The sequence below is a fragment of the Boleophthalmus pectinirostris genome, unplaced genomic scaffold, assembly GCF_026225935.1.
Source record: "Boleophthalmus pectinirostris isolate CB_2022bp ecotype Guang Dong unplaced genomic scaffold, ASM2622593v1 HiC_scaffold_23, whole genome shotgun sequence".
Lineage (NCBI taxonomy): Eukaryota > Metazoa > Chordata > Actinopteri > Gobiiformes > Gobiidae > Boleophthalmus > Boleophthalmus pectinirostris.
The window spans coordinates 24,457,402-24,472,564 of NW_026571207.1; the positions used below are offsets into that span (position 1 = coordinate 24,457,402).

General features: G+C 36.4%; 1 protein-coding gene across 1 annotated transcript in view; it reads right to left on the reverse strand.

The window, feature by feature from the left end:
• The window catches only part of LOC110162300 (dedicator of cytokinesis protein 2), an 85,821-nt gene that overhangs the window by 9,667 nt on the left and 60,991 nt on the right, over window positions 1-15,163 (reverse strand). The window contains 13 exon segments of the mRNA XM_020927171.2: window positions 21-125; window positions 672-761; window positions 1,148-1,249; window positions 2,134-2,224; window positions 3,661-3,701; window positions 7,672-7,828; window positions 7,965-8,050; window positions 8,626-8,774; window positions 9,292-9,350; window positions 9,634-9,734; window positions 9,823-9,901; window positions 11,789-11,883; window positions 13,234-13,332. Of these exon segments, the coding sequence (XP_020782830.1) occupies window positions 21-125; window positions 672-761; window positions 1,148-1,249; window positions 2,134-2,224; window positions 3,661-3,701; window positions 7,672-7,828; window positions 7,965-8,050; window positions 8,626-8,774; window positions 9,292-9,350; window positions 9,634-9,734; window positions 9,823-9,901; window positions 11,789-11,883; window positions 13,234-13,332 (1,254 nt within the window).

Sequence of the window (15,163 nt, forward strand, 5' to 3'; positions counted from 1 at the left end):
TTATGGTAACACATACTAACCCTGAGAAATGGAGGGTAGCCTTGTCCATAGAACCCAACAGCAAAGTAGTCAGGCTTGGGTCTAAGGATCTTCATTATATTCTCGTAGAACTTGGCCTGTTTTTCCTGCAGAGACAAGGGCAGATTTAGAGATGGTGTTTTATTTGTTGGCTATGTGCACTCATGCTTTGAAAAGAACAAAGTCTGTGCGTGCGCCACTGACAAAGCTGCCCTCAGCACAACGCTCGACCTCTGTGGGATGTGGATAAAAGTGCACACCACTCCAAGGACAATGACTGTCATTTATAAATCATAAAGATTCAGCATTAGAGTACAAAATATAAAATGGTACAAAATACTATATAGAAGACTCCTGAGGACAATTACAGCGTAATATTATTTAAAAGAAGTACAGTGCAGCTGCAACTTTATTTTACTCTTTTCTACTATTCAGTCTGAATAAATTATTGTTATTTCTATTCTGCTTTCTAGTTCTACTTCTTTTGAGAAGTTAAATCCTATACAGTTTCTTTACATGTTTTATTTATTTTGTGCTTCATAAAACTGTCTAAAAATACCTAAAAATACTAAAGATTCCCAAACTAAAAGACTACAACATTTTTAATAGATTTCTTTGAAAACATGTTTAGGCATGTATTTGTGATGTTTTACCAGTCTCTTGCTGAGGAGCTCGTAGTCAAACAGCTCATTTTCATACTGTTCTGCAAGCTCTTTGCACAAAGTAATGGCCTCTTCCCACATCTGGAGACAAACAAGGGGGAAACAAGAAAGAAAGATCTTCCATTAAACAATCTATTTACAAAGTGACAGCAGCAGCACCTTAGTCTCACCAAATGAATGTTGTGACTCTGTAGAGAGGGGAATTATATTTATAAGTGCTTTGAAGAATATAAGGCACTCACAAAGAATGCTAAATAAGTTTGCAGCATTAAACATAGAAAAGTGAAAGTGCACTGTATGCTAAAGTGGGCAAGGGGTACAAGGTTAGGTCCTGTAGGAGAAAAAAAAACACATTCTTATTCTTGTTGTTGACCATCTGGTGTAGGTATTTTCAGTCTGTACAACTTGCAGCTGATAATGCACTATTAATGCCATGTATACAGAGAGTGTAGAAAAGTGTGCTTGACCTTGCCCTTGTCAAAGTAGTCGATGATGGTGTCGTAGAGTGTCTCTTTGAGCTGTCTCTGTGTCTGAGAGCCATGAAGAGGGTTACACATTTCATCGGACCACTGAAAAGAAATAGGCAGGGCATAGCTTTCACACCAGTTGTAGCACAATATAGTATTTGTTTCAAGTTGTATTATTTTGCAGAAGTAAGTCTTTGGATTGGTGTATTTACACATGGTTTACTGTTTACAAATGATAGAATATGAACATTATTTTACCTGTACTTTTAACTTGAACATACAATTTACTACAATAGTATTTTCAGGGATATATATTGTCTCCAGGATATTAGGTAGATAGAAAGATACTTTATTCAGCCCAAAGGAAATTCATTATTCAGCAGCAACAATGATACATATTATTATTATTATTGTTATTATTATTATTATTATTTGTTCAAGGGGTTACTTACAGAAAGAAATAATAGTTACAAATGTGCAATCTTCTAGTAAAATGATTTGCAATTCTTCACAAACAATGAGTGAAGATTAAAATATTAATATTTATTAGTGAACTAAGAAGTAGTTCTGAGCTAGCCAAAGCTAAAGCATGCACTTCACAATACACAATACATTTAATGCAATGCTTTGTTTTGTTCAATATACTGCATTAAGACAATACAAATGGCATGAAGGTACTAATGTACAGCTAATGGTTGTGCTTAGTGAGAAGATTAGAGGACACTTTGGCGCTCTCTGGTTTAATTCACATAAAAGTGCAATAAAAAGTAGCTATACAAATGTAGGGATAAATGTTTAGTATATAATGGATTTGAAGAAATAAAGACATTGTGTAAGTACAAAAAACCTATCTGTAAATAGAATCAAGTTCACGGTCAAAATTATGTAACAAGTGCATGGGATAAGGGTGAGCTAAAGGACAGCAATGAATATGTATGTGCAAAAAGGCAAACTAATGACTAGTCATTTAATATTGTAGTTTGTACCTTGAGCAGCCGGGTATGTAGCAGCAGTGTGTATGCTGCCTCTGTGTAGTTTTCCCCCTCCAAGTGAAGGTCCCTCAGCTTGTACAAGTACCTGAACACATCATAGCAAGATTTTAATATGCAGCAGTAACATGTGTCCACTAGAGGCCACTGTTAGGTAGCTATTCAGTTTTTCTGCAGACTTCCTAATTCCACATTTACATATCCGCAAATATTTGTATGAGATTTGGGTATTACGTTTTTATGCATGGTAGACAGTGTGTGCGTGTGTGTGTCCTGGATGGATAGGTCTGTACACAACAAAATGCCACATGCTCAATAATGCTTCATCAGCCTCACAAGGTCAAAACAACAACTAGGACTAAACAATAACAGCTAACATTAATTTAGACTCTTTGTCATAGACGCTGTACTAAATTGCCAAAAGGGTTCGGCATGATGACACAACAGAAAAAATAAGTCCCAAATGTCCTAAATGAACAATTCTTTTGTTTGTTACTGTTATATATCCACTCATAGGTCGATTGTTCCTTGTCTCTTAGATAGATGTTTATAATTCTCACTTTCTCAGCATTATCTTGTTTCATTTGTTTCTCTGTATCCCTCCTCTCCCCTGCAGCGTACATCTATAGCCACATTATTATACTTTGCCTGAGGACAATTTTTCGACTGTGCTGGTTATGATAATCCAGGTGCAGTTCTCAAAGTAACAAAAATAAACCTCAGCTGCCATTCTTTCATTTGCAGTGGCACAATCTCACAGCCACGGCAAGCCTTGACAAGCGCACATCTTATCAAGGCTAAATTGCTGTCGCCACAAAAAATTTATATTGACCCTTTGTAAATACATCATGACACCTTTTTACATCTCATTACTGTAAATTGATCCAAATCATATATTTTAGATTTTATGGTTAAAATTATGGTATAACAAATTGTATTTAAATTGAATATTGTGTTGTTGTGGTCAATTTGTTAGGTGCTTGTAGTGCTTTTGATTTTGAACAGTTATATCACAAGTCTATTGTAACATTGTTGACACATAGACTTGATCTTGAGAGTTAAAGTTGAGGATTAGGCTTAGTTTTAATTAAAAATGCAGCATGTTTGTTTAAACTTTGCACAATGATCTGAGAGATTAAACTGTCAGATTAATTAAAGTTATCATTTACTCTGCTTTGAAACATAACATCTCACTCACAGATGCATACTGATACCTGTATCTATACACCAGCACAATGGATCTCCCCACTATCTACTCTCTTTCCTACTTCAAAGTAAATGTCCCTCACTCTCTCTCTCCCTTACCTCTATCATGCGGGCTTTTCCTTGCTCTCCCTCCAGTCAGACCACAGCCTGATCCCAGGGATTTTGACATTAATTCAGTGAGACTAGTATAATCCCTTGTCAGATTATGAAGCGTGGGCACACACACAAAGAAATACACGTCTGGTACCCACACATTACTGAGTATGCATAAAGAGAAGTATCAAAGCAAGTAGCACGTAAAGGTCAGCGGTAATATACCTGATGTACATCCCCTCGCGGTTGATATCCTTGTAAAAGTTCTGCAGGATGAAAAGAAAAAAAAGGAAATTAGTTGATGTGCTTGTGTGGATGTAATAAAAGAGAGGATCTCATAATTAAATCTTCGTCCAATACCGATATCCAATACTTGTCTTGCTTGGGCCAATATGCCTATATCAATATTTGAAATCAATGGCCAGATCCACAAATTTAATTTAAGTTGTAGTAAAGCACAAAACTGAACTTTTCACTTTTATAACACAATCACCAGTTTACATATAATGTATTTTTTTTGTTGTACTATGATTTTTGTATATACCGCCACCTCTTTAGTCTAATCTATTTCCATTAGAAACAGACAAATTTGCCTGATACATTACATAAATCTGATAAAAATAATAGCACTGATATACTGTTCATCCCAATGCAATATCACAGAGGGGTTTTGGAGTGGTACTAAAAGTCTGGGAAGCTTTACAGTTTGCAGTCCAAATAGACTGAAACACAATAAAGTACTTTACTGCCAAGCACATTTCAGTATTGCTCCCCGTCTCCCACAACACCAATCTACAATAAACCAAACACATATACAAAAGCTCCTAGTCCAGCCATTTCTAATGAGTTTGCAAATATATGATATATGATGAGGTATGCGGGTTAGATAAAAGTGCACGATAATAGTTGCGGGGGCAGATATAGCAGTATAGTACTAATCAACCAGCAGAATCAAGTAATACTATGCAATGTTAGCAGTTGTAGTGCATTCAGTGTAGTGTAGTAATAGTAGCCGTTAAAGATGAAAATGGACCTTTTCTGGAAGAGGGTCCACCACCATCTCTACAGAGAGGTTATTGCTTTACCAGGAATATTCCACAGCACCTTGCATTTATTCAACATGCATTTATTGCTCAGGAATAACTTGAAAAAACATTCATAATTTGAGTGGGCTCACATAGATGTGACCTGTAATTTAGCATTGTGGCATGCACTATTTTAATACCATACTGTAGGATATTCTAGGTAAAGCAATAACATTTCCACAGAGACAACTTGAGTCATTACTATGTATACTTTATCTTACAACTTTATGTTTTTATAAGGTTTTATGAACTGAAAGAACTTTGTCAGTGTTAGTTAGTATCTTCAACATGCCTGGGTGTATTTTTCAGTAGCATTTTTACTACTGAGCTGCAGTGCCTCTCTTACATGTACTGTGAGTTTCCTTTGAAAATAATAGAACAGTTTGATATTGTATTGCATTCGGATTTCATGCACTGTCATGGTTTGTTTATGCAAAGGTCAGACCCATAATTGCTTGGATCAGTGCATTCAAACAGCAGTTATGTATTTTCCCACAAAAGGTGCCCATCTAAATGAATGTCAGATGTTTTGCCTCAGCGGTGCCTCACAGCAGTGGGTTTGACAGATCAGTGAAATCTGTGAAGAAAATCCAACTGCATTGTGTCTTTGGAAAATAAATAAACATTAAAATACCCCACAGTTCAATGCAATATTCAGGATCAGATACCTATGCTCAATTCTTATTCTTCAGAAGCTGTTTCATTTTTTTTTTAAAGTCATAGGCAAAAAGTATCTGAAAATGTACTGTCAAATTCCATTATATCTTTAGGCCGACATCTTAATGAAATACATCTTGCAAATAATTTGTTCAACTTTAGTAGTCCTTGTAATGAGCTAGTACACATTTAGATTGCCTCAGTCCATCTTATTTATTTGATCGGGAGCCACCATTTTTGATTTTTAACTCAACATAAAATAAGAAGAAACTCTCCTGCTCTGTCTATGACATCCATGATAAATACTCAAATCTTAGTGCATGCATTTTCATAGATGGAGCAAGAGTCACAGCATAGCTAAACAGCACCACATCCAAGATTTTGGAGAAGGTGACAGGCCTGTCATATTGTTTTAAAATATGCAGAAATAGAAAGTACATTACATATAAAAACATTAGGTGTAATATTAGGCTTTTGCACTTTTTGTTAATGAGTAGCTGTAGGAGCTGAATGCATAAATTGGGCAATATCTAAAATTTATATGAAATTACCAGACAAAAAAGTATATTTGCTGCTCACAATATATCCTTGAGAGAAATGTGTACTTAAATTTCACATATTATATGGTTAAAACACTCAATCAAAACAGCTGTAAATAACTGTATGAGGAAGGAAGCAAAGCAAATGGTAAATCTTTGCCTGTTTGCCTGTGTGTATTTCCTGAGTTTAGAGGTGGCATGGATAAGAAATAAGAAGAGTGCATTAGAGCATGCCTGCCTGGAGGAGATTTTATTTTCAGCTGGCCAAACAAATGAAAGAGAATAAGTAATGCATAACTGCCACAGGCTACAAACCCCTCGACCACTGTATGTGCCAGAGCCTAAAAAGCTAAAGGCTAGAATGAACATATAAAATATATTAAAAGCTTCTCTATCCACTTGTCATAATTCTTCTTGTCATGCATCAAAATGCCCCATGCAAAATAAGATGTACATGTTCTGGCTGTAGTACTAAAGATGCACTAAGTAACCTTTCTAATGAATGGTTCACCAACTACAAGTCTCCATGAAGATGTTATTCCTTCATGGTCCCACATCACAGATCTGACTTCTAACTTGGTCTGGTGGCATCTGGTGGCAATAACATCTCCATGGAGACAAGCGGGTGATGGACTCTCCACCAGAAAAGTTACAGAGTGCTGTAGTGTTAAGAGTAGTATTGATACATAAGTAGTTGTAGTGACAGTGGTAGCAGTTGCAGTAACAGTCTTGATAGTAGTAAGAGTAGATAATCTATAAAAGCTTCAGTTAAGGGGAAATGATTGACAAAAGTGTTCATTTCTAAAGCTAAAGCCTTTGTGGGTAAGACTCAGATAAGGAGATCACATAAAGGAGGCACGTGGAACAGACAGGGGATGATGCAAACTGCTGCAAACAGTCAGCAAGCAAAAAGATGGACCAATCCTCTGTTTTCCAATGGATTAGTCATCAGAGAAATTAAATGAAAAGAAGGAATACAAAGGCATTGAAAGATCTGAATGAACACTGCATAATACACTATTAGATCAGTTGCTCTGGTGTGGATGAGATATTGACTCAAATTATCCATTAATAATAAGGTCATACATGCACGTGCCCGAAAGAGAAGAAAGTCTAGTGCCACAAAAATGGGGCAAATTAAGAGCCATGCTGAAGAAATCAGTACAAAATATGAAGTATGATGAAACTTGGAGAGCTGAGATTTGACAACATTTCATCACCAACAAGTGGATGCCAATAAACAAGTGAAAATAAGGTCCATAGTCCAAATGGAAAAACAAGTGGAAAAACAGAGGTTCCACATTGGCATGAATGTTCCAACAAAGCATTCATTCATTTTAATTATGATACATTAGTATAATCTGTATCAATTATTCTATGTTTTTACGTCAATGTGCACTATAGAACCTCTTTGATGGGAGGTCCACCACCTGATTGATGTTTTTGATTGGCCAGAAATGATCTGAAGTATAGCAATAAACAAAATTTATGTTGCAATTATCCAATTACAGTTACATTTTAATACTAAAAATAAAATAAAATAGTAATATTTAATAATACAAAAAAAAAAAATACTGAAAAACAGATCTGATTTCATCTGCTTCCTGCATGGAGATTAGTTTAATGCCATGCTGTGGAAAAATTTAGGCAAGTGGACCATACACCAGAAAAGTTATATAGTGCACCAATAATCTACCAACTAAAATACAGATATTAGGATTTAGTTTCTGTATTATGTTAATTATTAAAATTTACATTCTCAGTTCAACAGAGCTTGGGGCTGACTCAAACAGCACAATGTGACAGGATTGTTTTCCATCTCTGTCTCTTTTCTAACCCCAAACGCCATTGTGCAGTAACCCCAGAGAGATCCCTAATCTACTTGACACTTATTCTGAGCCAAGGACATTTCCGCCAGTTCATTGGTATGCCATTTTCAAGATGGCTGGACGTACCAGGAGATTGACAGTGCAGCTCATGCGGTTGTTTCGGCTGTCATCGCTCATCACAGTGCGGTAGTCCAGAAGACGGATGAGAAGTCCTTTCACCAGTGCAACAAAGTGCTGCACTTGGGGCTGGAGTGTGTGCTTCTCTGCTGCACAGTCAAGCAGGCTGATGGACACAAAATACAAGGTTAATTTCTTACAACATTAGTCGTAATCTGAATGTACACACCTCATGAATACAAATTCACAAAAGGAAAAAATAAGAACAAGGTCGAGTTAGTATAATAGTTTTGTGAACTTACATGGTTTCCAGCAGTTGCATGTAGCGTTCATCTCCGCCTCCTCCTTCCACCTCATGATCCAGCTTTTGTATAATCTCATTCTCAAACTAATGGAAAATATCAATAAGGACACACAAGGAGAAAGATGAGCAAACATACAAAAAATGCATACTCCAGAAAGATATTTGTCAGATAGGGCTGTCGGCCTTTAGTCATTTGGTTAATTAACTGGTCAATAATGTCTTTTATATGGACTTTTATGGCAAAAAGCAAAAGGATAAAGGTTGGAGTAATTTCATTTGAAATCAGGGAGTGTATTGATAGTTAAATCTGCCTTTTATAGACAAATACGCTTTAGTAGTTTTCAGTATTAATATGTCTAATAGCATAAACTCTAAAGTAGAGACGCTTAATTTTCAAAGCTTTTGTCAGCAGAATGTGGTGCCCCTATTTAGTTGAGGATGCATATGGCATGCTTTATTTAACCAAGAAATTCTTAACTTGACAACAGCCCTAAAGTCTGATATCACAATATAAAAAGTAAAGCACTAAAACCCGAGCAATATTTTCAACTACAAATTATCAACGTACCACCTTATGTACTTAAAGACATTAAAGTGTATGTGCATTCCCTGTGTAAACTATTTAATGAATGTTTTGATCTTATCATTTGTGGTCCGACCTTGTTGAAGTTTCCAGAATGCTCATGATCACAGAGGATCATGTCAAAGAAGATGGGGATTGTAGCTTTTCTCAACTCTTCCTCTGGGATCAGTGTCATCTCCAGGATTGGACCAACCATGTCAGGGATGAAGCAGATTTTATGATTGCCTACAAAAGCACAAAAATAAAATATCCAAATTAAATGTGTCCTGTCAACCATTATACTTATCACACCACACACACCCTAATGCCTAGATATATCAAACAATAATATTATGCAGCAGTAGCCATATTTATTGCTACATGTCAAGACAGATGGATCGAGGAACGCATATATATAAGTTTGTGCATAAAGATTGAAATATCATATTCAGTTTTTGAGTGTTCACACACTCACACAAACACACATCAAAATTGTGACAAAATTAAACCTGAAATTAAACCAGGAGTAGAACAAGACAAGAACAGGACAAAAACAAGTCTACAGCAGGACCACACTGGGCTCAAACCAGGACCAAGTCAGCTGATTCTTGTCACTTGTAAATGTATTAATATGCTCCTTTGTTGTCCAAATGCTTAAAGTAGACACCTTTATTCTATTGTATAAATTCTGAATAGTCTGCATGAATAATAAATGTGTCAAAACACAGCAGTATAGAATAATATATAAATCAAAATGTCATACCTAATTTGTACCATATGTCTCGGATAGCAAAGCCAATCAGTAGCCTCATATCACCATACCTGAAATAAAGAGAAGGGGATGCAGGGAGGAAAAGTCCTTCAATCAATATCTTATTTCCATTGTGAGACTATGTACGACCCACTGGGAGAGATAACACTGCAGTAATCCACCCCAACATGGACTCCATTGAATGTTTATCTGTATGCAACACAGGGTTTTAATAGGCAGTGGGTGTGTAGCTAAAGCTGATCCCAAAATAGATCATCAATCACTGAGTGCTTCATTAGAGCAGGGTGAGGAGGTGTGGTAAATAAGCAAATTATATAGGACTCTGAATCTCACTTCGCCAGAATCTTGTTCCTCTTGGTGGGAGAGAAGTGCTGAAGCTGCAGCGACTCCTGGGTAATAAATGCCACCGCCAAGTGGAAGTAGTTATTCCAGAGCTAGACAGGGAGCAAAAGTGAGAGGAGAGCACATGTGAAGAGATAGAGCCAGACTGGAAACACGTGGGAGAAAATGTCGGGGACTGACCTGCACTTCAAAGTTATTATCATTCAGGAACTTTTGGTTCATGGTGTCAGCATAGATGTTGATGGCTCTGAGAAAAACTCTAAAGAAAGAAAATACTAAAGGTGCATTACTCTGTTTTCAAACCAAGAAAAAAAGACATATATGTATTTAAATGTACACTGCGTAAATTTTCTAGTGGTGGGTCCACCACCTGCTTGTGTTCATGAAGATGTTATTGCTTTGCCAAGAATGTTCTTTGATAGAGATTTAGGGAGGATTTATGGTGGAGAGGCAACCCTACTCACAGAGAGAATTGTTGTATTTTTGAGCAAAAGAAACACTGAATAAATTGTAATGAATAAATGCTAGATCGATGTGTGTAATGTCATAACAGGCAAAGCAACAACATCTTCATGGAGACAAGAAGGTTACACACCCTCCTCCAGAAAAGTTGTGCAATGCACATTTAAATAGTTTCTAGCTCTCACAAAGCCTTTGGAACATCGTTAATATTCACATGCATCACTATTTGGTCTCATGCGTGGCTTTAGAACTGCTTTTTTCAAACAGAGAAAACAGGGGTGGATGCCAAAGCTGTCAGTCTTAAGACTCTTACTCCCAGGGTTGCAATAGCTAAAATAATTGATTATCAGATGCAGACAGTGAGCCTCAGTCTGATTTTGTCACAGAGTGTTGCTTTTACAAAATAACAAGTCAAGTACTCCAACTTTAAATTAACATGTGTATTTATGTTTTGTTTAGTTTTTTAAGTTGAATACATCTGATCATTGATACATTAAATTGAATCTCAGTTTTTATCCTAATTTGTTCTAACAAAACAGTTCAACATAAATTTTAACTGAACCTGATGTGTTCTTAATAAAGTAGAACTGAATTAAATTGTTCAATGGAAAACATTCCCAACATGCATTACTAAAATAGAAAAATAAATATGTGCTTTTGCCTAGGATTTAATGTCCTGAATATTTTCTTACATCACAAGAAATGATTGATAAGGTATTATGCTAGATCTGTTTGTTCTTTTGTGATTACACTTTACACTCCACGGTTCCCGCTGCACCCAGAGACTCGTATTGCTTCAGATTCTAAACTTCTGTCAGAATGATAGATCAAAACCATACCTCAGTACACATTAGAAAAAGTATACTGGGGAGTAGTGACTTTTGCATTTCCACAGCTAAATGGCACACCTCAGCGCGATAGCTCTCAAGCCCAACCACTATCTATCCATCATTATTACCACACAGCCCATCGCCTTTGCCTCCCACATGCTTTTTCCATTTTATGTGAGGCTTTCTCTTTGCTACATTTCTATTTGTCTTCATGCTCATTTTATGTCATATTCCAGCTTTCTGACAGCAGTGGTTATCATGCTTTGGTATGGGCAACACTGGTGACATGTAAGGTACTCTTAAAAGTAGGTTGGCAGTTAAAAAAAATAAAATAAATAATAATAATTAAAAAAAAATTTCCCTCATATTTACAAAATTACTGATTTTGATTCTTTCTTTTTTCTGGCTGAAAATGGCTTTATGTATTGATTTAATGAAAATAAACAAGACAGGCTTGCCAATACAAATTGGTATTGTGGTAAATTGTAACTTCTCACAATCATTTTAACACCAAGATATGAAGCAAATATTTACTTTTACTTACAAAACTGGATGGTCGTTGTTTCAAAAAGACAAGGAGTGTTGGTGAAACCCATACATGCACATTTAAAACCACAACAGTATAACACTTTCAAAAAAACTCACAACAACATTTCGTCAGCACTTTAAGAGGTGGCTTTGATTTGCTGCCTCCATCTTATTCCTCTGTGTATTTTTAAGAATAAACTAGTCACAGCGAGTCTCCAAAGCAATTTCAAAATATCAATGCTTTCTGGACCACAAATAAGGTGCTATGGGACGCTTGGAGCACCCCAGAGACGAGTGAGACCAGGGTAGGAGAAACTGGACTGTACCTGTTCTGGACCATAATCATAGCCATCCAATCAGACGGGTAGACGTGTTTTCGAATCAGTTCTTTGAAGAGTAGAAAGGACTCCATCAGAAAGTCCTGCAAGTAATGAAAAAGTCACAGTTAATTTTTCTGTACTAACCATTTTCAGAACAAGTTTGTGTACTGTGGAAAATTAAATTAAAGTTGAATGCACAAAGATTAATATTTTTTCACACTTTTAAGAACTTTTACAATTTTATATCAGGTATTCTCCTAGCTTGTACTGACATTATGTAACTACTTTGACAGAATGTTCTGATCCATGAAGTGGTTTTCAGGTCAGAGTAATAATTAGTTTAATAAAATTTTAAGGACTTGAGATCCTGACCATCAAAAACATAAAAATCAATAGCCTACTACTACTACTACCACCAGTACTACCACTACTATTAGGAAGTCATTATTATAATATATTATATTATAATATAATATAGTATATTATACCAGTGATTTTCAGCCATTGTGCCGCGGCACACTAGTGTGCCATGAGAGATCATCAGGTGTGCCGTGAGAAATTATTCAATATCTCTTTTTTTAAATTAAAATTTATTAATTATTACTTGCAAATATTATGTCATTGTCGAGTGTCCGTGTTGTACTTACTACAGCACGGACACTATACTGCAGTGTAGTATATAATGACTGGCAGAGTGATCTCATATTTGTCCGGGTGGCAACAGGCAGCTAATTGCCTCATTCCTTTAAAAGAATTAGTAACACATGTGCGTGGTGACAGTCATGGAGAAGTTTTTAAAACGGACGAATGCAAACTCCGAACTGGGCCTTGGACAAGATTCTGACCCAGAAGAAGAGCTTTTCAAGCTTAACTGCTATAAAAACTAAAAACAGAGAGAGACTGAGAGCTGTTGATGAAGAGCTTCATGTGTGTCTTTCTTCTATTCCTGCCAGGATATCAGCTTTGTGTTCATCTAAACAGGCGCAGGTCTCACACAGAGTAAGTAGAAATTAATGTAGAAATTATATTGTAATTAAATATACTGTAGTGTCATTTTGTAACATTTTGGTTAGTGGTGTGCCGCAAGATTTTTCCAATGTAAAAAATGTGCCGTGGCTCAAAAAAGGTTGAAAAACACTGTATTATACTATAGTTGGTGCCTGGTGCTTGGTGTCTGATATTAGATATCAGAGGCTAAGCAGAGTAGGACTTTGTCATACTTTAATGGGAAATCACTGGTACTATAGTGGGGCAGCTTCACTTCTGTAGTCTGCCCCAGGGCAGCTGTGGCTACACCAGTAGCTTGCCACCACCGAGTATGATGTGAATGAATATTTCACACATTTGTAAAGCACCTGAACATATGGAAAAGCACTATATAAGACTAATATATTATTAATAATATTATTATAGTTGGTGGTCACAAAATGGTATAAAGTAGTAGCACTTACCACCAGGTCAGAGTTTCCCGTGAAGGTCTCCAGGTATGCAGAGTAGTGCTGGTCAGTCATTTGGCTAAGGATAGCTGTCATGCACGCCATCACTCTGGACTGTAAACACAACATAAACACATTTATACACAAGTACAGTGATCTTATAGCTTGATGCTTGAGGTGCAAAGCTGCTCTACATAAAACTGCAGTGTATTTTAATCTCTTTATTGAATTTGTCACCCGCGGGTGTCTCGAGATACTCAGCGAAGGATGGATCCCCAGGCCACTTTGCAGCTCACTAATGTGTGACCAGATCTATGCAAGCCCAAACAACAACAACATCATTAACACATCCTGCCTACAGGACTTGGGCCAAAGTGCAGAGCTCTGAAAGGGGAAATTAACATGAGGTTATTTTTAAAGATCCTTTACATATTTATCGACAAGCTCCGACAACTGTGATTTACAGAATTAACATAATTAAAATAAACAGAGACAGTGGAATGAATGCACTGGCAGTTACCACAGTTGGATGATGCACTATTTTTGCATAATGTCGAAATACATTTTCATTGAACAAGTTTTATTGATTTGTATTTGTTATATCCTGGGTTAGATGCTTGTCACTGTCTTTTAAGTTATTTTATTCCTCTGACATTTTTACATAAAGCTTGTGAAAGAGACAGACAGTCCATGTTGTCGAAGGTTTCCCCACTTACTGGATGATAGAATGTTTGATACCCTGTTTGATGTGGTTGATTTTTATTGAACATTTTTGCAGTTATTTCTAAAGATGCAAAAAGTTGTGACACAATGTAAAGTATTTTCAGTCAGTCAATACTTGCTCAGTGAAAAAAAGCCAGGGTTGATGCAAAAAATTGAACTTCCAGAAGATGAAAGAGAGCACTGGACAGAGTGGAGAGAGAGAAACAGCAGGGTCTGTCATGACTGAGAAAATCAGATCTTCTTGAAAGATTTGGATTGGCCAAGCAACTTTGAAGAGAAGTTAAGCACCATAACTCACTGAGCTGGATTAAGGAAAATCATTTGATGAAGCCAGAGTATGCCCAAAGCAAAAGAGGGCAACCTACAGATACTTAGATGGAGAGCAAAAGCGAAATAAAACATTATGAAGAACACAGTGCATGTGAAGTATGGCTGCTCAATATTAGATGCAAACAGTGACTTAAAGCCTGGGCTCACTGACACGGATTACGGATTTGCCACCTAGCACAATGCAGACTAAATAATGACCAAATCAAACATAAAAGGTTGTTGGTTATCATTTAAACCTTCAGAGACACATACAGTTTGCATGTATACCAAATATATTTAGATAGTCAACTTTGGCAGATGGGTGACTATTCACACCATTACAACCTATTTCTTTAATTTAACATTTAAGATCTGCATTTAACATTTGCATAACATTTCTAGTGGAGTGTCCGCCACTTGCTTGTCTCCATTGAAAACTTATTGCCTTGTCTAGAGTGTTCCACAGTTAAATATCTATCATGAGGTAGACAAGCAGTATGCTACATTACAATTCTGCTCTGTGGAGTGGTGCCGCTATTCTCAGAAATAATCATTGTATTTGCATTATCAATATGCAATAACATCTCCATGGAGACAAGCAAACAGTGGACCCTTTACTAGAAAGGTTGCACAGTGCACCTTTAAATGCTGATAAAGTTGGCCTGCGCTCAGTCATTTATAAAGATTAATTTTGCACATACAAAAATGAGGTATCCTCAGGAAAGATGTTTGATAAAGAGGATTTTGCAAAGTGTCAGGCTTTATCTGCAGTCTTTGTTAAGTAATTCCTGATACCTTTTAAACGTTTTATACACAAATTGCAATGCTCCTCTGTGTAATTATTACATAACACACATTTTCTCTCTGCAAAAGGCTAACCACTCTCATTTAAATATGATGGATTATGTAGTAC